The 22914-nt window shown below is 55.4% G+C and overlaps 2 protein-coding genes across 4 annotated transcripts in view; both read left to right on the forward strand.

Moving 5' to 3' along the window:
- IL22RA1 (interleukin 22 receptor subunit alpha 1) overlaps nucleotides 1–11806 on the forward strand; it is a 30416-nt gene extending 18610 nt beyond the window's left edge. Inside the window, exons 7-10 of the mRNA XM_045980817.1 lie at nucleotides 1970–2108; nucleotides 6211–6332; nucleotides 7219–11317; nucleotides 11475–11806. Coding sequence (XP_045836773.1) covers nucleotides 1970–2108; nucleotides 6211–6332; nucleotides 7219–8169 — 1212 coding nt within the window. The 3' untranslated portion in view covers nucleotides 8170–11317; nucleotides 11475–11806. The remainder of the gene's footprint in view (nucleotides 1–1969; nucleotides 2109–6210; nucleotides 6333–7218; nucleotides 11318–11474) is intronic.
- A 1445-nt stretch (nucleotides 11807–13251) lies between these two features.
- The window catches only part of MYOM3 (myomesin 3), a 47456-nt gene continuing 37793 nt past the window's right edge, over nucleotides 13252–22914 (forward strand). Inside the window, exons 1-5 of one of the 3 annotated variants that reach the window (XM_045980794.1) lie at nucleotides 13252–14317; nucleotides 16988–17166; nucleotides 17578–17658; nucleotides 18228–18387; nucleotides 19085–19242. In XM_045980794.1, the coding sequence (XP_045836750.1) occupies nucleotides 17006–17166; nucleotides 17578–17658; nucleotides 18228–18387; nucleotides 19085–19242 (560 nt within the window). In that variant the 5' untranslated portion in view covers nucleotides 13252–14317; nucleotides 16988–17005. Of the gene's footprint in view, nucleotides 14318–16574; nucleotides 16607–16987; nucleotides 17167–17577; nucleotides 17659–18227; nucleotides 18388–19084; nucleotides 19243–22914 lie in introns of those variants that run through there. The other 2 variants (XM_045980784.1, XM_045980803.1) reach the window with 2 other exon arrangements.

Here is a 22914-nt window from a genome sequence, read left to right on the forward strand (position 1 = left end):
CTGCCTCCTTTCTCCAATATCTGCCTGCTTTTGCTTATTCTCCAGTGCTGACAGGTGGTTTTGGCCAGAGTTTACAGTTGTTGCTTTAGGGAGGGTTGATCCAAAGAAGCTATAAATTACTGGGCGCAGAAAGAAGAGAGATCAAATGTGAAAATGAAAGAGAGATCAGGGTAGAAAGTTAGGGCCCACTGCAATAGTAGGGCTGGAAATCACTGGGCCTGAAGCAGGCCAGAGGCAGTACAGTATCTGGGGAAGGAGGAATTTTGGGCCATAGGAACTCTGCTGGATTGTGTCACATGATCTTTAATGTGTTCCCTTTTAACCATATGAGTGACACAAAACAATAAATCATGAAATCTATTTCTGTACTTCACCCACTTACACCACCCTTGAAAAATAAAAATAAAAATAACCCTAAACCCTGGCTTCCATGTGCCCAGAAAGGTGAAGATGTACCTGAAATGCAAAAAAACAAAGAAGAAAATTCTTTGTTTTTGAACGTCCAAGAACAAAACTCCTGGCCCTTTAAAGGAAGGTTTATGGCTCACTTAAAGCCAATTAGGTAAAAGAGATGTGAAGGGGGCTTAGCCAGAAATGGCTTCAAGTTCTGGGCCTTGAATCCTGGAACAAGATAGACACTATGAATGGAGCTAGGGAATCACACACAGGTGCAGGTTTGAGGTTTGGGAGGGGGTGGAACCCAGACTTCTAGAAGACATCAGCACGTTTGGACATGCTGAGTTAGACATGCCCGCAGGGTGCCATCCAGCAGTGAGCTCGAAGTGCACGTCCAACCTCATAGCTCTTGCTAAGTTTGGGAATTTTCTACACATTGGTGATCTCAGGAGCCATGGGGCCAGATAAGATCACTCAGTGAGAGAGTAAGTGGAGAGAGAAAAAATTGGACGAAGAGCAAATCTTACAGAACAACAGAACTGAGGTGTTGAGACCGAAGACAGAAGTAGGATGAACCAGAATAATGGAACAAGGTAGCCAAGGAAGAAGTTCAAGGTCAAGAGGTTAGAGACACACCAAAAGGCGAGAGTTAAAAACAAACAAACAAACAAACAAACAAACACACAAACCCAGCTCCAGCAGAAGGAGCAACTGCAAAGGAGCATGGGCTGCTTCACCGAGCAAGATGCAGCAGGAACAACGGGTGGTCGGCGTTGGTGGAACCCATAGGCTAGGTGGGCCATAGAGAGAGAAGTGGACAGGGAGACAGGGACCAGGGTTTGTTTGTTTTTTTAAGATTTTATTTATTTGACAGAGAGAAATCACAAGAGAGGCAGGCAGAGAGAGAGGAAGGGAAGCAGGCTCTCCGCTGAGCAGAGAGCCCGATGAGGGACTCGATCCCAGGACCCTGAGATCATGACCTGAGCCGAAGGCAGCAGCTTAACCCACTGAGCCACCCAGGCGCCCCAGGGACCAGGGTTTCATCTCATGATATGGGCCAAGCCATCAAAAGATTTAAATAGGGGAGCATTGGAACTAGCATTAGAATGATATTATTCTTCTAGAAATATCACTTTAGCACTAGGATGAATATGGAGGTGGACGGGGGCAAAACCAGAGACAGGTGGCCAGTGAGGAAGCCACTGCAGGAGCCCAGACTCAAGATGGTGAGGCCCAGTTAAGGCAGAAGCGATGAGGAAGGCAAGAGAGGGATGGATAGTCAGGAGTTTTTGATGTTTGTTAAAGAAGGAGGAGGAGGAGAAGAACTAGGAGAAGGAGGGATAATGATGATGTTGGTGGGGATGGTGGTGGGGATGGTGATGGTGATGGTGCAGAGGGTAGGGAAATAGGAACAGAGCATTATGGACTGACCCACCAGTTTTTGGTTTAGGTAACTGGTGGCACCACTGAACTGAGCACAGTGACCCAGGCAGACGTGTGCGCAGGCTGACTTGGGCTCCAAGTGGAGACTGATGACTAGGAGGAGTCACTCTGGGTTCTCTGTCTAATTCAGCACCTTGGAGGGAAGCAGAGAGACTACGAGTTCACTGGCCTGACCCCTGACACAGAGTTCCTTGGGACCACCATGATTTTTGTTCCAAACTGGTCCAAAGAGAGCGCCCCCTACGTATGCCGAGTGAAGACACTGCCAGGTGAGTTCAGCGTAAACCCGGTGGGAGGTGGGACTCCTGATTCAAATGTCCGCCCAGTGCTCTCTTTCCCTGTAACCCAGGTGAGGTTTGGCAGTGCTCACACAACTGCAGGATTATTACTGTGTTACCGAATCCAGTCTCCGTTAATCCATTCATTGAGTTAGCTGATGGGTTATCGTTAAACACGTTTAATCCCCGCCCTCCAGCCCACTGGGTTTCCTGTCCCTGGCCAGCTTTCTGTGTACCCTGGCAAAGCAAATTTGCTTAATATTAACCCAGGTGAGATATCCTAGGAAATAATCTGCAGAAGGGAAAGCAGAGAAAAGTTCCCTCAATATTTCCAAAGTCAAAGAGTAGTAACAGTGATGAGAACTAGCATTTCTTTCTTTTTTAAAAGATTTTATTCATTTAGGGGCGCCTGGGTGGCTCAGCGGGTTAAGTCTCTGCCTTCAGCTCAGGTCATGATCTCAGGGTCCTGGGATCGAGCCCCACATTGGGCTCTCTGCTCAGCAGGGAGCCTGCTTCCTCCTCTCTCTCTGCCTGCCTCTCTGCTTACTCGTGATCTCTCTCTGTCAAATAAATAAATCTTTAAAAAAAAAAGATTTTATTCATTTATTTGAGAAAGAGAGAGGGGGGGAGAAAGCACAGAAGGAGAGGGAGAAGCAGATCTCCCACCCAGCAGAGAGCCCAACATGGAGCTCGATCCCAGGACCCCAAGATCACAACCCGAGCCTAAGGCAGGCACTTAACCGACTGAGCCACCCAGACACCCCAAGAACTAACATTTCTGCAAGGCTAACCAGGGACCAGGCACCACTAAGTGCAATCCTCATGAACCAGCTACAAGACGGCTGTGATTATTGCTTTGTTTTACTGAGGGAGCCGAGGTTCAGAGTGGTTAAGTAACTTGCCCAAGGACATACAGGTGGCAAAGGATAGAACTAGGCTGAATTCAGAAGCACCACGGCACTACCGTAGAAATTGTTTTGAGTTATCGGCTCAGGGAGATGGTGCCCCATGCTCCCTTCCTCTAGCACACTGAAACTCGACTCTCATCGTTAAGCAGCATATGATATTTTTATTAGCGTTCATGTTCACAGAGATAGAAATGTTGTAATGCTCAGAGCTACAAGTTTAGAAGATGAAAGTGATAGTAGTGGGTCGGGTGGATTTGGAAAAAAGAGTCTCCTCCTTAGTCATCAGCTTCAGAGTAATGATGTCAGTAGGCAATTTCAGTTTTGATGAACAGAGGCAAGTTGGCTGCTAGAGGCAGGGTCCTATGGTCAAGTGCTGCTTGGTAGAATCGTCATCGCATAGGTTCTGGTCCCTGGTATTGTTCAGAAACTCAACTCACCAGTCGCCCCAAGAGCTCACAAGAGACTGACTTCTCCAGCCAAGTCCAGTGCATGAATTTTCAGGGGAAGAGGTGCTGGGTAGAGCAGCCAGCTCTGGCCACTGGCACGAGGCATGCCCTTCCTGGGGAAAGTGCCACCCGGGAGACCAGAATAGAAATTGGCAAGAGCAGAACTGGAAAAGGAAACTGTCTTTGCAGGCACCGCGCTGGGAGCCTGTATATGATTTGTGACCCTCTCCCCTGGAGGGACCAGAAAAATCTTGCCCATTCCTGACCCCGCCTCTCCCCCAACCCTGCTTTCTGACAACATGCAGACCACTCCACACTTATCCTTTTGTTCTTACGTGATCTAGTTCTTGATGTGATACTCTTTTTTTCTAAGACCATAGCTGCTTTCATATAAATCACACTTCTTATTAGCTAGTTCTTGCTGACATAGAGAAGACACCTCATCCTTAAAAATAAAGTATGTGAATAACAGTTCTACCATTTATTAAGTACCCACTCCATTGCCAGACACTGTGTTAAATGTTCTATATATATTGTCCCATTGAATTTTTATCAGAACCTTGTAGGTTGGGTAGCTTCATTCCCAAGAGGAGGAACTCTGGCTCAGAGAGGCTGAAGGGCTCACCAGTAACCACACAGCTGGTCAGTGAACCCAGTTAGTTCATCTGATCTTGAAACCACACCTTGCAATTTTGTTCACAGCTAGACCTCTCTACTGCACATTTATTCCTCTTATTTCCACTTCAGAGTGATATATCCTGCCCTTGACTCCATAGCCTGTGGTCTATTCTTATGCCCGGAGTCCAGAATTCCCACTTTCCCTCTTGGGACGTCTACTCCTAGACCTGTCACGGAGTAACATCCCAGTATCTTGATACTGGAAAGGACTCTCAACCCATATCCACTTCTTATAGATGAGGCAACTAAGGCATCCTTGTGCGGTGCCTGTGAGGAGAGCTTTGTAGGTGTAGATGACAAGCCTGGTTCCCACGAGGAGCTGCGTGACCTTGGTCAAGCCACTCAGCCTCTCTGACACTCAGCTTCATCATCCCTAAGAAGAGAGCATCTCTGGCCCTCTCTGTTTGGTGGGATATCATAGGTAAAGCACACCACACAGTGCAAACAGTTCAGAGCTCCATAGCTACTGGCTACTCTTTTTAATACAGAGTAGACCAGAGAGGGTCGTGCAGCAGAGAGAAGGCTTCTCAGCCTACGGTGGCTGAACCAGATCTCTAACACCCCACACTCCAGAGCTGTTTCCATTACTTCTTCCTGCCTTCCCATGGGTGAAATGGCACATGGGAGTGGTCCGAGTCCCTGTCCTACCCTGCCAGAGGAGCGCTGGTTTTCCCATACCGTTAGGCATGTCACGTAGAGACTTTCTGGCTGTGTCTTCTCCCTGGAGTAGCAACGGGAGTATTATGTGATGGGGAACAGGATGTCACTGAAGTGGGAAGCTGACCCAGGGAGGCCCAAGCCTCATGGGCTGGGGAGGAGCTGGACGTGGAAGCTCCAGCGATTCCCAGGGTTCACGGCGATTGCCAAGGTCACTGGCAGCTGGTGACCAGCACCCCATGCCGAAGCCACCAGAAGGAATGAAAGGAGGGTGGCCTGGAGAGTCCAAACCCCTGGAGAACACAAGTCACTAGTTTTAACAAAAACCCAACTATAGCTTCCTCACCCTACACCCCCGACCAGTCCCATGGGGGCAGGAAGTGTGTCACACCGAGAACCGGCTGTGGCCATCCCGAAGATGCGGGACCACAGGAGAAGGCTCCACACTGAAGCCCTGAGTCGTCCTTCTGCTTCCCCTTGAGAAAGGGTGGTGCTGCCCCAGGCTCCCTCCAGAGCAAGGTCTTCCCTAACACCTGCCCCCCCCACCTCTGCAGCAGGGCGAGGAGGGCAGGCCCCTCCCATTGCCACCTCTCTCCCTCTGCCTCTGCCCAGAGCCCCCTGCAAGGAGGCCGCGCTGACCTCAGACCCAGGCAAAAGAGGCCTATTTAGAAAGCTCCGCTCTGGCCTTGCTCTGGCCATGGCCTTCCCCCACAAGATGAAAAGGAATCTGAAGGTCAAATTGCACAGGTCCCACTAGAGTCTGTGACCTCCCTTCTAGGCCACACTCTGGGTTCCTGGGACCCCGAAATTCCCTGAACAAATGCCCTGATCCTGTGTCCAGTCTAACGGATCTGGTCCTTGCATCCCTCCTCCAGGGAGGATATCCTCTTGATGTGCAGAGCCTCAGCCCAAAGGGCGGCCAACAGGCAGCTCCGTATTGAGGGTCATGGATGAAATTGGCCGTGTGGGCTGAGGAGTCCACATCCACGTGCATGAGGCCCCTGGCAGGGAGGGATGGAGCCGAGGTGGGCCAGGGGACCATGGCAGGCTCTCCCTGTCCCTCCACAGTTCAGCACAGGACCCCAAGGAGTCCAAGAATTCAAAACTCAAACCTGGCCTCCCAGGTTGTGATCAAAAGTGTATTTGTCAGGGCAGGAGAATTCACATATGTTACTGAGTATACGGATACGATTTATAAATTCTGGATATTTAGACATCTAGTACATGGCCCTCTCCTCATGCTCCTGACCCAGCCCCGCACACCCTGGGGGCAGGAGAGGACTTCCCAAGCCTGGCCAGAGAGGGCAGGGAGGAAAAGCACCCAGTCCTCAGCATCCACACAGGACTGGGCCCAGACCAGTCCCTGGCCTCAGTCTCCCTGCTCTGGCCCCTGTGCTCCCCCAGATCGGACATGGACATACTCCTTCTCGGGCGCCATCCTCTTCTCCATGGGCTTCATCGTCGCGGTGCTCTGTTACCTGAGCTACAGATACGTCTCCAAGCCACCTCCACCTCCCAACTCCCTGGTGAGCAGTTGCACCTGGGGCAAAAGAGGTCCCGGGGTGGGGGTGGGGTAGAGATCCCCAAACCAGCAGATGATGACACAGGCCCAGGGACCCCTGGCTCTCCCTCAAGGGCAGGAACAAGCACACAGGGCAGAAACCTAGGCCTCATTTCTCCTCTCCAACAGAAAGTCGGTGAAGACATGGCCCAGGAGGGTGTATTGGAGAAGGGTGGGTGATCGGAACTAGTGGGCTTGGAGTAGAAACCCACTTGTCTTGAAAGCACCCACATCAGGCAGGTAATGTGGGACCTGGGAGAGCCTCTGCCTCTGCGAGGCGCTGAGGGGTCTCTGTGCGGACTAAGCCCCATATAAAGCACCCACGTCCCACTGGCCGTCCCAATATGGCGGCACACACTGGCTCTCTGCTGAAGTAGCAGGTCGGCTGCTGCAGAGGCCCGATCTGACGGGTCTGGGGCTCGAGGAGCTCGTTCTTGGTTATTATGTGAGGGACAGGGGAGCCTGAGGGCATTTCGCTCAATGTCAAAGCCCACATGAGCTATCTCCTGTAGAACTCTCCCGGCCTCCCCTTATCTGCTATCCTTTCACGACTGGTCCCTTCCATCAAGCTTTTAGGGACCGTGAGTGAGGAGTGTACCCCAAGGCAACCTCCAATCTGAGTCACCTACTTCCTAGATCATTAGGAGGGACGGCCTCCACCTTCAGGGAGGCCCAGAACTGAGAGGAGTCTCTGGAAAACCAACCAGATGCACGGCATGTACATTTTGAAAAGTCCCCCCAGGGGTCTACCCCATCCCCCCTTGCCTCCCCATGGAGGACCCAACCACCCGCGGCCCCTCAGGGATCTTAGAACATGCCCTAATGGGTGGACTGTTGTTGTCCCCGCACAGAACGTCCAGCGAGTACTAACCTTCCAGCCTCTGCGGTTCATCCAGGAGCACGTGCTGATCCCCGTCTTTGACCTGAGCAGCCCCAGCAGTCTGGCCCAGCCCGTCCAGTACTCCCAAGTCAAGGTCTCCGGGCCCAGGGAGCCCCCAGGAGCCCCACCACGGCACAGTGTGTCTGAGATCGCCTATCTTGGGCAGCCAGACATCTCCGTTCTCCGGGCCTCTGGAGCGCCACCTCAGCAGACACTCTCCTCACTGTCCTACGCACCCCAGGCGGCCCCTGAAGTCAAGCCCCCGTCCTATGCGCCCCAAGTAACCCCCGAAGCTAAAACTCCATGCTACGCTGCCCAGGCCATGGCTGAGGTTCAGCCTCCGTCCTACACCCCTCAGACCACTCCAGACCGCTGGCCTTCCTATGGGACCTGCGGGGAAGTTTCTGGCAGAGACTCCCCACCTGTGACACCCTCTAGTCCCCAACACCGCAGGACTAAAGATCAGCTCCAGAAAAAGGCACCAGCTGGAACCCATATCCCAGATGGCCTTTCTTTGCAAGGGGTGACCTCCTTGGATATGAAGGACTCCCAAGAAGCAAATTTCTTCCACCAGCCTCTGGGAGCTCACACGGACAGAGTACCTGACCCCAGGGTACTACATAGAGGGGAACCGGGGACACCATCATACCTAAAGGGCCAACTCCCCCTCCTCGCCTCTGTCCAGATTGAGGGCCTCCCGGTCTCCCTCCCTTTGCACACTCCTTCCCTCCCATGTTCCCCCACAGACCAGGAACCAAGTCCCTGGAGCCTGCTGGAGTCCCTCGTGTGTCCTAAGGATGAGGGTCCTGAGTCTGGGATGGAGGCCCAGAGCCCAGCCTCTCAGGCCTTGGACCTAGAGCCACCCACAGAACTGGACTCTCTCTTTAGAGGCCTGGCCCTGACCGTGCAGTGGGAGGCCTGAGCAGAGAACAGGGCAGGTCGGGGCTTCCTCCTTGTCCCCACCCAGGCTCACATCGTCGGCTATCACTCCCACCCCCAACCTTGCCACGTGCTCTGCAGCCTCGCCTCAGGGGGGTTCTCTTGAAAGAACCAGAGGAAAGAGGGACCCGGGGCCCCTGCCACAGCTGAGCTAGGTGTCGGAGCAAAGCGCCATGATGAGGACTCCGGCCGGAGGATTCTGGGTGTGCAGCATGTGTAGATAGGCTCCGCGGGGCAGGAGGGGACCATCAGAGTGCCGGGTGTTAATGCACGGAGACCTCATGGAGATACAGTGCCGCCAGCTCCTAAGATGCTGGACACGAAGTTCTCCACCCCACTCCCAGCCAGTTTCATAAGCTAGTTCGACAGAGAGTGAGGTCTTTACCTCCTCCTGAGAAACAGAGCCTGGAAAGGACACCCCACAGCAGTCTGGGCCAAACCAGAACTTGGCCCATGATAGCATGATGGCAAGACTCCAGGGAGGGGTGCGGCCTGGGGCTCAGTCCCCACCAAGCCGCTGTTGGAAATCCACAGTCTCAACCTGGCTCCTCTGCCAGAGGCTTTACCCCAGGGGAAAATCAGGTCTGCCCGTGAGGGAGAACACACAGGACTTTCCAGCCCGCAGAAGCTGTAGACCCTCTCCGAAGAGCAGGATTCCTAAGAAAGGGGGTGGGGGGGGGCACACGCACACAGCTCCCAAGAAAGAGTATGCACTTCAAAACTTTGAAAACTCAGCCTTGGGTTCAGCTCATCTGGGTTCAAATTTCCACCTTACCACTTTCCAGCTGTATGACTTCAAGCAAATGAATCACTGCTCAAAACCTCGGTTTCTTCACCTGTAAAATGGGGATCACAAGACCGACTCCATGGGGTTGTGGTGAGGATGACATTAACAATGTCTATAAAGTACTTCATGGGGCCTGGCCTGTGAGCAGTGCCCAATCAATGTAGCTACGTTCCCTCGTGATTTTTTGTAATTGGGCCGCACAGTGAGTGACCCACTCCCCCGGCTCAGGGTGGCTTCACATGGGGCATTTTCGCATGGGCTCAAATGATCCTGATTTTCTCAGGATTGCTCGAGGCCAGGCCAGAGGGGGCTAGACTACCTGGGGGAGTTAGAAGGAGAGCAGGGCCTTCTGGAAACAGGGCCCAAAGACAAATGGAGCCTTCTCCCTGAGGTTGCAGGGGGAAGTTGTTTGGGAGTGCGGTGGCATTCCCAGAAGATCTCCTTCCCCACACCTCAGCAGAGGCAGTGCGGTGCTCGGTGCTTGGTGTTCGGTGCTTGGTGTTCGGTGCTCAGTACTTGGTACATGGTGCTCAGTACTCGGTGCTTGGTTCTCGGTACTCAGTGCTCGATCACTTGCCTTTCTGCCCCCGTGGCTGCTCTCCCATAAGGAAATGGCTCCTTGCTTGTGCTTACAGCGTGCTGACATGTCCTTTGTGTCATTCACCTCTCAGATGACCCTAGGATGAGATAACCAAGGTCCAGAGAGAAGGGACCCAGCTAGGGGCCTCCCACTGAAGCCGGGACACCGCTGGAGCTCAAACCCAGCGTTTCCATCCTCCTCGCGAGAAGGAGCTTCCCACACTAGTGTGGATTCTCAGAGATGAGATGGAGGGGGCGCAAGGAAGGCAGCCCCAATGGGGTCCTTAAGGGGCCAGGACCTGTCACCACCCTGTTGTCCCAAAACCTCTTCTGAACATTTCTGAGAAACAAGATCAACGTCTATTGCCTCAGCATGACCTTCCTGAGTACACAATGTCCTCCGTTCTCTGCACCCAGATGTGTCTCCCTCCTCTTCCTCACCCCCACCCCCAACACACAACACAGCACCAGCTGGTGGTGCTCTTATCTGCTTGTTATTAATTTTTAACATCTTCAGGGGCACGGGTCTAGATCCAATATCTCCATAACAGAGGGGTGGGCCACCCTCCTGACCACCTCAGCTGCTCTCTCAGCAGCCGCTAAGGTGGCCCCATGATTATTCCCCTCCCCAACACTGCAAACACGTCTACTTCCTGTCACTTGGGGTGAACTTGGCCAAAGGTTGACTATCTTCAGTAATGAAAAACAACCTAACAGCCGGACTGTTCTCACCAGGTAAGTGGGACAGGGAGTCACAGAGATCTATTTTTAAGGCCATAAAAGGACTGTGAAGCTCTCTAAGCTCCTCGGGGTGACAGATGTCCCAACTACTCCATGATTTTCCGAGGGTGGAGCCTGAGTGCCTAAGGGGAGAGAGGAATGGCTCTGACCCCTGTGAGCCTCCCAAGCAGGCAGCCCAGGCCCCACGAAGGGGCAGGCCCAGGTCTCTGGCCTCCCAAGCAGGCAGCCCAGGCTGGCAGATAGGGCTGGAAGCAGCTAGAAGGCAAAGGGCCTGAAGCCCCTCTGGGCAGAGACATGGGCATCCCTGAATGTCCTAAGCCCTGACCCCATTACCAGGATTCTGCATAGCCTTGCCGCACCTAGCCCTGCGGAGGGAGTCTTCGCAGGAGTAAACAGATGTGGCGGCGGCTAGCAGGACTGCAAGCAAGAAGGAGGAACTCAGGGAGCCTGGGTGGCTCAGTGGGTTAAGCCTCTGCCTTCGGCTCAGGTCATGATCACAGGGTCCTGGGACCAAGCCCCGCATCAGGCTCTCTGCTCAGCAGGGAGCCTGCTTCCCCTCTCTCTCTGCCTGCCTCTCTGCCTACTTGTGATCTCTGTCTGTCAAGTAAATAAATAAAATCTTAAAAAAAAAAAAAAAAGAAGGAGGAACTCAGCCATGTCGCTTAGGGGTTCACTCATCCTCCTGGTAAACTGCCATGGAAATTTGCATTATTGATATTTTGCAAGGGAAAATGTGGCTTAGAGAGGTTACTTGCCCATGTTGGTGTCCTAAACTTGCTGCATCGTGAGAATCCCCTGGGAACATATGAAAAAGGCAGCTTCCCCAGCCCCACCCAGACGCTAAATCAATGGCTCCTGGGGAATCTGTATTTCTAATAAACACCTTTGGTGATGCCTCTTAGGCAAGTGGAGGGAACAAGGTCCTCATACCAAGAGTTTCCCTGTGGATTGCTTCAAATCACCTCCCAGGAGTCGCCCTTATTCCAGTTCCTGGATGGGGGTGTGGGGCAAGGCTACTCAGGAGGTATTTCCACCCGTGAAGTCCGCAGACCTCTGCCCTCCCACGCCCCTGGCCCCGGGCACATACAGGGGTTGCCTGAGTTCCCACTCAGAGGATAGGGCCCATGAGACTAGAGCTCCTCCCAGGTCCCAGAGGCTGAGTCTCTCTGTGCCCCTTCCAGGTCCAAGCATCAGCCTGAACAAGGAGGCCATGACCGTGTCACCGCCAAGTCTGGTTCCCTGTGGCTGTCCCCAGCCTACCTTCCAGAAAGTGAGACAGAATCAATCAGCAGAGGCAGGAATGTCCTCACTTGCTGTGGCTGGTGGGGCACGACCCTGAGACCCTGGACCCCACGCTCAGCCCCTGAGCTGCTCAAGGCCACTTTCCTTTCCCACGCTCAGGAGGAAGTAGCAGAGGGATGATACATTTTGACCTGTAAGTCTGAGAAGAACTGTCAGCGGAATTAACTGAGTGGGGAGAGGGACAGAAGGAGGGAGAGAAGGGAAGCAGGGGGGGAGGAAAACTAGTGGCATGGAAGGTCAAGGTGTTGGGTATGTGAATTTGAACAATTGTCCTTAATGCTCATACTTCCAGGGAAGGCAATAAAAGGGAGAAGAAGAGAAGGAAAGGGGAGAAAGAAGGAGATATTGAGGGGTACTACCCCAAGGAGCCAGCTACTGTACCTGGCAATTTATGCATCTTAACCTCATTTGAATCTCACAACCATTCTGCAAGATGGGTATTCATTCATTCATTCATTCATTCATTCATTCTTCAGCAAGCAGATATGAAGGGGCTAGTTGTAGGGCAGGCGCTGTTCTTGGGGCTAGGGATGCAGTAGATAAGACAAGCAGGTGAGCTTCCTGTTGTTTTAGAACTTACCTCTAACTCACCAACAAAGAAACTAAGTCGGCCCAGAGAGGAAGCCAGGGTCCCTCCATTAGTGAGTGCAGGGGCCAGAGGCTTGGATTTCAACCGAGGTTTGCAGAATTCCAAGTCTCACCTCTGCTAGACCCTGTGACCTGCGGGGTCGGCTGCGTGCTCCTTAAGACACTTCCGGACCTCCCCCAAGCACTGTCCCAGTGAGGAAGGAGGGCATCACTGGGTTGAATGGGAATCTCACACAGAGAAGGAGGGTAGGCTCTCAGCATTTGTAGTGCCGTGGAATCATCAGTGGCGTTCTCATCTAGCAAGTGTCTCCAGGGAGCCGGGCAATCATGTGCCCTAACCCAATCTTTTCAATCTTCCTGCAAGACCAGCATCATGGAGCCCACTGTACAGATGACAGAGGCAGAAAGGGGAAGTGACTCACCCAAGGTCCTATAGCTAGTAGCGGTGGCCCCTCCCCCAGGCTGCCTTGGGGGGAAGGCAGTCACAGGACCAGTTTAAATGTCCATCTCCTGCGGCTTCGGAAGCCCACACCGCCCTGCTGTATGTACAAATTCACACTCACACCTCACGGAGAGTGTATACATGTGGGTCTTGGAAAGTCCTTTTGAGGTCGGCTCCATACAAGAAGGAAGACAGACACCAACTGTTCTCCCCAGAAGAGGCCTTTAACACTGCCCCCAGGGAGGAAGGGGGAGAAACAGGAGAGCTTAGAGAGGGTTTCAAATATGGCAGGAGATTAAGATTTTAGCGGAAGAGCTCACTTGCATTCTCTTTCTCCCTCCTCCCAATCCCCTCACGCCCCTACCCCATTCTGGAGAGCAGTCCCTGAGACACTAGAAAGAGCAATGGTGTTGCCGGCCCCCTGAGGCCCCAGGAGGAGGCCAGGGAGGGGAGCTGTGCTCTCTGGACCAGAGCTGACACCCCCTTCCTCAAACTTGCTCAATCCCCGAGACCTGGCTCAGGGGTACCTTCCTAATCGCCCCCCCCCACCACCTCTGTTCCTGCCTGTCTCCCCACCTAAATTAAAGTAACACCATGGGAGTTACTCCCTTCTGCCTGCAAAGGGTGGGCATAAACGAACATGGGGGAAAGAACTGAGGTTCAGGAGGGGCTGTGGCAAAGGTTGGGAAGACAGAGTGGCCACTCGGGAACCCTGAGAAATGCCGCCGGTGAAGGAAGAGGCCCCTGCCCGGGCCACACCCCACGCGACACAGGGCCTGGCGTGAGAAGCAAGCTGCTTCCATGTTGACCAGTGATACGGTACCAGCACTAAACTCTGTTTTTAGGTCACATTCTTTCCACTGTCTTCACGAAGAGTTCCACTGCTCAAGGGGGGGGGGGGGCTCAGATTAGAGACGCTGCGTGTCTGCCCCAAGGCGCCAGTCAGAACCCCAGCAGCGGCGAAGACCACCCCGTAGCTGCCTTCCCTCCAACCAGGCCTGAGCTCTTACCTTCCCTCTACTTCCGTTGGGGCTGGAGGTGGGAGGGTGGGCTCTAGAATTGGGCAGAAGGAATCCCGCTCAGGGAAGGAGCCCTGTGCGGAGGCTGGGGTGAGGGTGGGGAGGGCTCCACCTGTTGCTGCCGCCTGAGCAGGGCTGGCCTGGAGGGACAGCCCCTCCTCTCTGCCCCCCCTCCCCATAGTTCCCATCCATTGTCATCAACTGTCTCAGCGCTGCTATATTTAAGGCCCACACCGGCTCCAGGATCACATTCTTCTCCCCGTCCCTGCTGAGCCCAGGGCAAGAAGAAACCAAGGTCCGGCTCATCCTCTGGAATCATTTCCCTACAGACGCCTGAGCGGGCGCAGCTGCCTCTGTGAGTCCCCTCCAAGGATCAGGGGTGGGTAGGGACACCTTCAGAAAGGAGCCCCTCGGTTTTCCATTAGGAAGTGGGGTGTGTGTGTGTGTGTGTGTGTGTGTGTGTGTGTGTGTTAGGAAAGGAGCCTGAGGGATTTGGGAAGAAAAAGTACACGCGTGCTTAGGTAGCACCCCCGAGAGACAATCGGAGGGGATTGTGGCGACCCGCGTCCCCTTGCTGTTCTGTGTGGCCCTCCGTCGTCTGTGCTGAGCCCTCTGGGATGTGACAGCTGCTGGAGAGACGATCGGGAATGCTCGCAGAGTGGACGGGCCCAGGGTGAGCTGGCAGGCCCGGCAGGGCTAATGGACTCCTGGCCTCCGGAGGCCTGCTTGGCCCACCAGGCAGGCGGGGACAGGGAGGAAGCCCTCCAGGCCTGACTCTCAGGGCCAGGAGGGCACACGTCCAGCCCAGGCTCACTGGCAGGAAACCGAGGCCCGGAGAGGGAAGGGGTGGCCTCGGCCACTCCGCGGCAGGGTCAGAATTCTGGACACAGAAGCTGGCAGAGCACGGCCGGCCCCTGGGACCCAGCTTTCTGCCCTCGGGTTCTGCCAGTCACTCAGTCGCTGTGCCCTGCCCTTTCCCTCCTGAGGAAGGGGCTTGGCCTTCTTGCCCCTGGTCGCTGGGGGTGCCTGTCAGAGGGAAAGCAGACCGGGGCTGGAGAGAAAAGGGGAGGCCATGCTGCAGGACCCGTGACCCAGGCCTTGTACCCCTGGGAGAGGGCAGGGGGCTGCTTCCCCTCGGTCCACACCCCACTGACCCCTCCCTGCCGGGAACACGTGCCGCTTCACGCCCACTGCTGTTTGATCCCAAGCAGTCAGTGCTTTAAAAATAATTGATGGGTCATCTGCTAAAGGGGGGGGGTCCTGGCTGCGGGAGGCCCAGGAGGTCAGGGATGGGTGCCAGTCACCCCCTCCCACCACGGTGCTAATCAGGAACAGAGCATCCAGGGAAGGGAGCCAGCAGCTGATGCCAGCGAACGTTCCTCGGTTGCTGGGGCCAGGGCCACGGTGTCCCAGGAAAGGTGGGGGGAGGGGGCCTCCCCATCGAGGCCAGTTCCCGGGGCTGTGCGGAAGGAGGCACAGAATGAGCCTGGTCCAGTCATTCTCTGGGAGCAAGCAGACCCTGTTCCTCGGGGTGCGGGGCAGGGGGCACATGGGAAGCCCAAGGGGTGACTGTCCTCTTACATTCGGCTCAGGTCATCTGCAGGAGGCCAAGGAGGCTGGGAGGCAGGCTTTGGTTCTGGCTAACACTGCAGTAATCCAGATACTGAAAGGGAGCACTTTTGGGAACTAGAAAGGGTAAATGCCCATGGAGATTGTCCCCCCGACACCCCACAACAGGCCCACGGGGCCAAGGTGCGCTAATGAGGCCAGCGGGCCCATCTCCCATGCTATAGACTTAGAGAAGCGGTACACACACACACACACACACACACACACACACACATTCCACCGCTGCCAGGAAGACCTTCAGGGAGGCTGGGGCCAAGGACAACATCAGGTCTAAGCCCGGCAAGGACTCTCCTGGGTCAGAGGCCTGCCCCCTTAAACTCCCACCTAAAGGAGATATGGAAGCTACTCCAGGGACTATGGCCCAAATCCTAGAGCCTCAGCACCAGAGGGACCCTCGGAGACCAGCCGTGACACCACAAAGCAAGAACTTTGTGCGAGAACCCAAAACAGCTCATTCCTGGGCCTCCCACTCCCCCTGCCTGCCTCTCCACACCCATGGAGTCACTCCCTGACCCCGAGGCTCCCTCTACATCCACTGAACCCAGCCCTGACTGGGTACCACCTGTGGCCCAGACCTGAGCCTCAGGAATACTAAGGGGGAGCCCTCTGTTATTATCCCCTATGAGAAGAACGGCCCTGTGGCCCACTGCGTGCCCAGCCAGAGTCAAGGCCTGGTCTCGAGTAGACATGTGTCATAGATGTCAAGAGAGCTCAGAGTCAGGTGCCATCATAGTCCCAGCCTCAACCAGCTGGGTGAACTTGGACAAGCACGTTCCCTCCTCATCAGTAAGACAGGAAGATAATGGGGCCAGCACACTGACAACACTCACTGTTGTTACTTTGAACGCACTTATAGTCTTGTTGGAGAGTGACGATGTACAAATACAAAATAATTTCATAAGGGGAGGTGTTCTGAATCAGAGCTAGACTGCGGAGTGCAGACAGAAAAAGCATAAAAAGGATTAAAGGAGAGAAAAATTCTAGGTGGCGGGTAGTTTTTCGGCAGGGTTACTCCGAAAAATCATGCTAATATCTAATGCTTCAGTGGCACTTGCTATGCTCCTAGCACTCTTCCAACCTTGACCACCATCCCGGAAAGTCAGTAGACCCATTTCACAGATGAGGAAACTAAGTCACCGAGTCTTGCCCAAGGGCACACACCTATAGCTGGAATGAGAAGCAGGACCACGCCCAGAGTCTCCACCCCTGACCCTTGCACCAACGGAAGTATTATCTCTCGGCTTGGGCTGTAAAGCCTGAGTGGGGTTCAGCAGGCCAGAAGAGGGGAAAGGCTCCCCCCAGAGAAGCAACCAGTGCAGGCTAAGGCTCCGAGGTAGGGCTGGGTGGGCGTGTGCAGAACGAGTGAGGACGTCCGCCCATCTTGGGTCACAGAGCAGCCCTCGGACACCACGGTGTTGGGTCGCTCATCAGTGGAGGCCCAGAAAAGGGAAGGCTTTGCTCAGGTCACCGGCAAGGGGAGGGCAGAGCTGCTGCTCCCCAGCCGCAGAGTGCAAGGACTGATGCACTAGCCAGGCTCAGAGTGCGAAGCCTGTCTCTGTCCTGTTGGCCACGTCCCTGCCCCTCCCTGGCCTCCCTGCTGTCTGCCCCCTGGGGCGAGAACTCCCACCCCACAAACTTCCCAGGGATGCCCGGGACCACGTGGGGAAGGGATGGGCAGGTGCCTGGTAGAATGACCGTGCACCCCACTTGGCAGGTTCTTGCTCTCGCAGCCATGACTCTGCCCCACAGCCCTGGAAATGTGGGGGAGCCCCGGCCCCCCCAGGCCGTAGAGGTCCACCGGCTGGAACACCGCCAGGAGGAGGAGCACAAGGAGGAGCGGCAGCACAGCCTGCACATGGGTTCCTCAGTGCGGAGGAGGACCTTCCGCAGCAGGTGGGATCATCAGGGACCCCACCCAGGCCACTGCCCCACCCCAAAGGGTCCCCAGTCTGAGTGGGGAGGCATAGCCTGCTTTCCGGATAAGCCAGTCTGAGGTAAGAAGTTCAACACTGTCGTCTGGAGACCCTTCTTTCTGGAGAATCCAGTCTGAGGTGGGAAGCACAGCCTTGCTTTGCAGAGATCCCAGCCTGAGGGGGGAGGCACAGCCCTGCTTTGTGGAGATCCCAGCCTGACGGGGGAGGCACAGCCTTGCTTTGTGGAGGTCCCAGTCTGAGGGGGGAGGCACAGCTGTGCTCGCTAGTGTCCTGAGACAGATTAGGTAGATGCTGCCTTAAGCTCAGGGACACTGGGGCCAGATCTCCAGGCAATCCTGCACCAGCCCTTAACTCCCTTTTCACCGGGCAGTGAGGAAGAGTATCAGTTCGGCGCCGCAGACTATGCCCTCGCCGCAGCCCTGGCTCTGACGGCCTCCTCAGAGACATCTCGGTAAGTCAGGTGACCTTTTCAGACCGCGCTGGGCTGAGAACGGGCCAGTCCCCTGCCTCTACTAGGCTCCCACATTGGACCTACAAACTCTGCCCAGAGTTACATCTAGCATGGGGGCCCAGACCACTCTCTGGGTGGGTCCCCAGGCAGTAGTGAGGCCCACCCCTGTGGGAGAGGGTGGGGGCCACACTTCACCACGGGGCTTTGCCGGAGAGCATCGGGAGGCCAAGTCCTGGGTGAGAAGGCCCAGTTCCTGGTCCTAGCAGCTTGAAGCGAGTCCCTGCCCTATAAAATAGGGGGACGACTCCTGTCCACTTGGTCGTCATGAAGACAAGAGGAACAAAGACTTGTGAAAGGGCCTTGGGAACTATAGCCATAGTACTTATTATGTACCTACTGAAAGCAGGGCATTCAGGTATTTTGGAGGCAAGAGAGTATTAAAAGCTGCTCTTGTCCTCAACAACCTTAAAGTGCAGCTGGCAAGGCTGGTGTGGGGAGGCCGGGTGGCCCTGGCCAGGGTGCCCCCACAAACCCTGGGCCCTCGGCCGCTGCCGGCCTCTGCTGTGCAGGGAGTCCCAGCTGAGGCGCCAGACCTCCGCCGTGGAGCTGGAGGAGCGGGGGCAGAAGCGAGTGGGCTTTGGCAACGACTGGGAGAGGACGGAGATCGCCTTCCTGCAGACCCAGTGGCTGCTGCGCCAGAGACGCGACCAGAAGGCGCTGAGGCGGCGGGTGAGGGGGTCTGGGGACCTGCGACCCATCACGGGCCACCCACCTGCCCTCACCTGCCCTCCTCCCAAGGGCCGGCTGGACATCCCGAAAAGAGTCCAGGCTCTGGTCTGGGACTGGGTCTGAAGGCCAGGGTCCCCGCCTTCCTGCTGTGTGACCTGGGGCAAGAAGCTGACCCTTCCTGAGCCTCAGTTCTCTCACCTGTAAAACAGATGTGTGTGGTGTACACACTCTCAGGGCTGAGGTGGGGATTTTAAACCAGGCTGGGCTTGTAAAATGACCTTCTGGAAATACTGTTCCTGACAGACATCAGGGATCTGAAGCCACCCTCCATGCCCCCTCCCAGGACAGGAGAACATAGCTAACACTCACATGGGCTTTCTCATTGCCCATGACTTTTCACATACTAACTCTCTTAATCCTCCCACAACCCCACAGGAAGGTGGGGGAATATTATTATCACCCCTATTTTACAGATAAGGAAACTGAGGACTTGCCTATGGTCTCACAGGTGGGAAGTGGCAGAATCTGGCCTTGACCCCAAGCCAGCTGTTCCAAAGCCCACGCCCTGCCCTCTGTGCCACCTTGCTGCTCAGCTGACAGTCCCAGAGCCTGAGTGTTCAGGGGGAACGGTGACAGCGAAGATGGGGAGATGGGATCCCCTGGCTCATGGGAGTCACAGATCCTCTCCCACCTCCAGACAGAGGAGAAGGTCCGGGAGGCCAAGGAGCTGAGGGAGCTGTGTTCCGGCCGGGGGCCCTGGTTCTGGATCCCTCTGCGCTCCCACGCCGTCTGGGAGCACGCCACGGTCCTGCTGACCTGTACTGTCCAGGCCTCGCCTCCACCCCAGGTCACCTGGTAAGCCACCGCGGCAGGAGAGAAGGGGGTCCTCACCTGCCCCCAGGCTCTGAGCTTGCAGGGTTAACTGAGTGTGTGTACTTTACATCCCAGCACCTCCCTCCAGGAGCCCGCTTCCTCCCCCCGAAGTTCTTGCTGCCTTAGGAACGCTGCAACCCCACAGACCCTGAGCTCGGCCTGCCCCCCACCCCCCACCCCAGAGAGCAGCAGCTGCTCCAAGGCTCAGGATGGGTTATTCTTAGCCTCCTCCTGGCCAGCCTGGGGCAGGAAGACGGGGCCACTGGGGAGCCAGCACTTGTAAAAATATGACTCTGGTGGCAGAAGGCAGCTGCTCTGAGCTGGACGTCTCTCGGCTTGGAAGGTGATGGTGGGAAGCAGGGCAGGGGGCAGAGGAGCAGAACGGGAGGCGGGGAGGGCAGCCCCCCCCCCCCCCCCCCCCCCCAGCAAGGAACTCAGACCTGGAGTGAGAGTCCTGTGTCCAGAACTTGCTCTCTCTACAAACGCAGGGTTTGGCTCTAGCCACATCTCAGCCTCTCTGGTTTTGTTCCTTTCTCCTGTTCCGTAAAATGGGTTGAAAGCCTCCTGCCCAGCCTGCGTGTGGTGAGGATTTAATGCACACTTACGGGGAAGCCTCAGAGCTTGAGAGGGGCTGGGAAAGTAGAAGATGCCATTCCCGGGAGTGTAACCACAGCAGAAGCTGACCGAGGGGATGGGAGGGGAAGGGAGGTGGCCGGTGTCTCCCACTGTTTAGGGGGCTCCCTCTGGGTCTTAGACCCGGGGTCAGGCATGCTGAGCATAAGGAGAGGATTTCAACAAATAGCTACCAGGAGAGCGATCAGCCCCAGGCCCAGACTTGGGCACCGAGGCATAGAAATGAACCAGATACAACATCCCCTCAAAGAACACTCAGCCCCAAAGAGAAATGTCACCATACAGAGAAGTACATTCATGGGTGCAGATGGGAATACAAGAGTAAAGATGAAGACAGTGAGGTGGCTGCCTCCCCTGGAGAATCCAGGAAGGCATCTCAGAGGAGGTGACAAATAAGCCGGATCTTGAGGGTGAATCAGGCCATGGTCTCGTAGGAGAGAGAGGATAAGCACACAAACAAGGGAGATCATGAAGGAAAAAAGCAACATCGTATCCTTGAACCCACTTTTACTGACCCACCACCACTTTCTTCTCCTTTGAACCCTGGGGCCACCCATGGGTCAGAGAGGTAGTGTGACTTGTCTAAGGTCACACAGCCAGTTTGAGTCCAAATTCAAACTTGGGTCTCTTGCCTCCCAACCATCGGTGTTGCTACCTACCTAGAGAGTTCGAAAGTGAAAATTGGGCTTCTTGTTCTTCCTTGAGGCACATGTAATCACAAGTCAGAGACAGAGAAAGCACTTAGTCCAGGAGCAATCAGGAGAGGCATCGAGGAAGCGGGCTTCGGGGCTGGTCATTGCCAGATGACACGCACTCACAAAAGGGTGCGGGGAGCTGGAATTCGTGCTGGGCACTGGATTTCTATGGGGAGCAAGGCAGTCCCTGTCTGGAAACGGCTGGCCAGGTAGGAGGACTGCTCCTGCCAGCTGGCCTGGGTTGAGGAGGGGGTCAGTGCCTCAGCTGTCCTGCCCGGTGGCCCCGCCCTGCCCTGCCTCGCTCTGGCACCGAGGCCCACATCTAAGGCATTCCAGAGGAGCCTCTCAGAGAAGAGACTCCCGTCCACCGTGCCAGAAATGTTGCCACCACAGGGAGCTGAGTGTGGTAAGTGGTGGAAGCAAGGCCAGGCCCCCCTCCAGCGGGAGAGACACAGGTGGCCCCCGCTTCTCCTGGTTTGGGGGATCCAGTTTTCCGCCATCGGCCGGTCGGTTTGGGCAGGACCATGCACTGTCCTGGCATTGGCCCCCAGGCTCTGTCCAGCTCCTGGCAGACACTTCCCCCAGGTCAAAAGGAAGATCCTGGCGCACCCAAGCTCGTCAGGCGAGTACATTCATTCAGCAATTATTGAGCACTTCCTGAATGCAGGAACAACAACAGGACAAGTCAGGCAAGGCCCAGTCTGGCCACATTAACGTGGCCAGGTAGGCCCCTGCCATGATTCTAGATGATATTGGAATCAGTCTCCCAGGCCCAGCAGCCTTCAAAAGTAAAACCCAATACGGAAATGTGTGAAGAAAAAAACATTGAGATAAATAATAAAAACCTCACTGTGTTATGAGGGCCTCTCTGAGCCAGGCTGTGGGCCCGACGCCTTGCCTCTGTCACCTGGGCACTGTTTTATGACTGGCTGTCCTGTAGGGTCAACTGCACGGCCTGTGTCTTCAAGGGGCTGCCTTGAGGTGGGAGACGGGGGCCCAGCGAGAGGCAAGATGAACACCGAGGTCTCTGGCTGTCCAGGCCTTGCCCAGAGCTGCAGCTGCTGCTTTTTCCTTTGAAAGTTGGAAGCTGGCCAGGCGGAGGTGTCTGGAATGTTCCTGATAAGTGGGGGTAGGGGGAACCGACTTTGGCCCCCAGGCCTAGGAGAGGTAGAAAGATTGCTTGTCAAGATTAGGCACTGCCTTCCCCAAAGAAGACTTAGTTGGGCTTCTTTCAGAAGAGGGTGCAGTCTGGAAGGGGGGTGGTGATGGGGCGTGGCTGTGGCACTGTTTGGTTGCCATGGACACAAACAGGGTATGGGGGGGATCCCAGTCCCAGGAAGGTGATGCACTGAGCCCAGGGCGCCCTCTCTTGGCGGCGGCCTCCCTTCGACCTCAAACACCACTGGGGCTGACTGTCCCCGCAACAGCCTCATAGGCACAGAGGCCCAGAGAGGGGGACTGACTTGGGCAAGGTCACACAGCCAGCTGGGTCTAGAACCCAGGCCTCCCAGGCTTCACAGACTTTCAGTCGCCAGCCGTGACTCCTTAAGCCTCCAAACCCCGACAAGGGACTGTGGACAGAGCCCCACGCCCAGAAATTCTGACTCCAGAATGATCTGGGACGCAGGCTGGGCACGGAGATTTTCTTAATGGCTTTAATAAGACAGGAGTTTATTTTTCTTTTGTCTGCGCGCCTGAGTTGGCCAGGGTGGGGCAGCTGTGTGACTCTGCTCATAGACTCTGCTCCCCTCACGGCTGGAGGGCACAGCCCTGGGCTTCCTTGTGCAAGATGGCCACCGTCTGGGCCACATTCTTGCCGTCACACGGAGGGAACTATGACATAGAAGGGGGCAAAGGGTCATCAGTAGCGGCCACATGGCACTTGTGCATACTTTGTGTTGACAAGTCTTAGTCACATGGCCACACCTAGTAGAAAGAGGGCAGGAGGGCGCCAGGGTGGCTCAGTGGGTTAAGCCTCTGCCTTCGGCTCAGGTCATGATCTAGGGGTCCGGGGATCGAGCCCCGCATTGGGCTCTCTGCTCAGTGAGGAGCCTGCTTCCCCCACTCTCTCGCTGCTGGCCTCTCTGCCTACTTGTGATCTCTTTCTGTCTGTCAAATAAATTTTAAAAATCTTAAAAAAAAAAAAAAGAGGGCAGGAAGTTGGTGTCACACTGGGTGGCTCAGTGATGAATCCTGTTCCTTTAGAGTAAGAGGGAGGGGCACCTGGGTGGCTCAGGAGTTTTGCCTCCCGGACCCCTGATCTTAGCTCAGGGCTTGATCTCAGGGTCCTGAGTTCAAGCCCTGTGTTGGGCTCCACACCTAGCAT

This window comes from Meles meles, chromosome 1 (genome assembly GCF_922984935.1).
Source record: "Meles meles chromosome 1, mMelMel3.1 paternal haplotype, whole genome shotgun sequence".
Classification (NCBI taxonomy): domain Eukaryota; kingdom Metazoa; phylum Chordata; class Mammalia; order Carnivora; family Mustelidae; genus Meles; species Meles meles.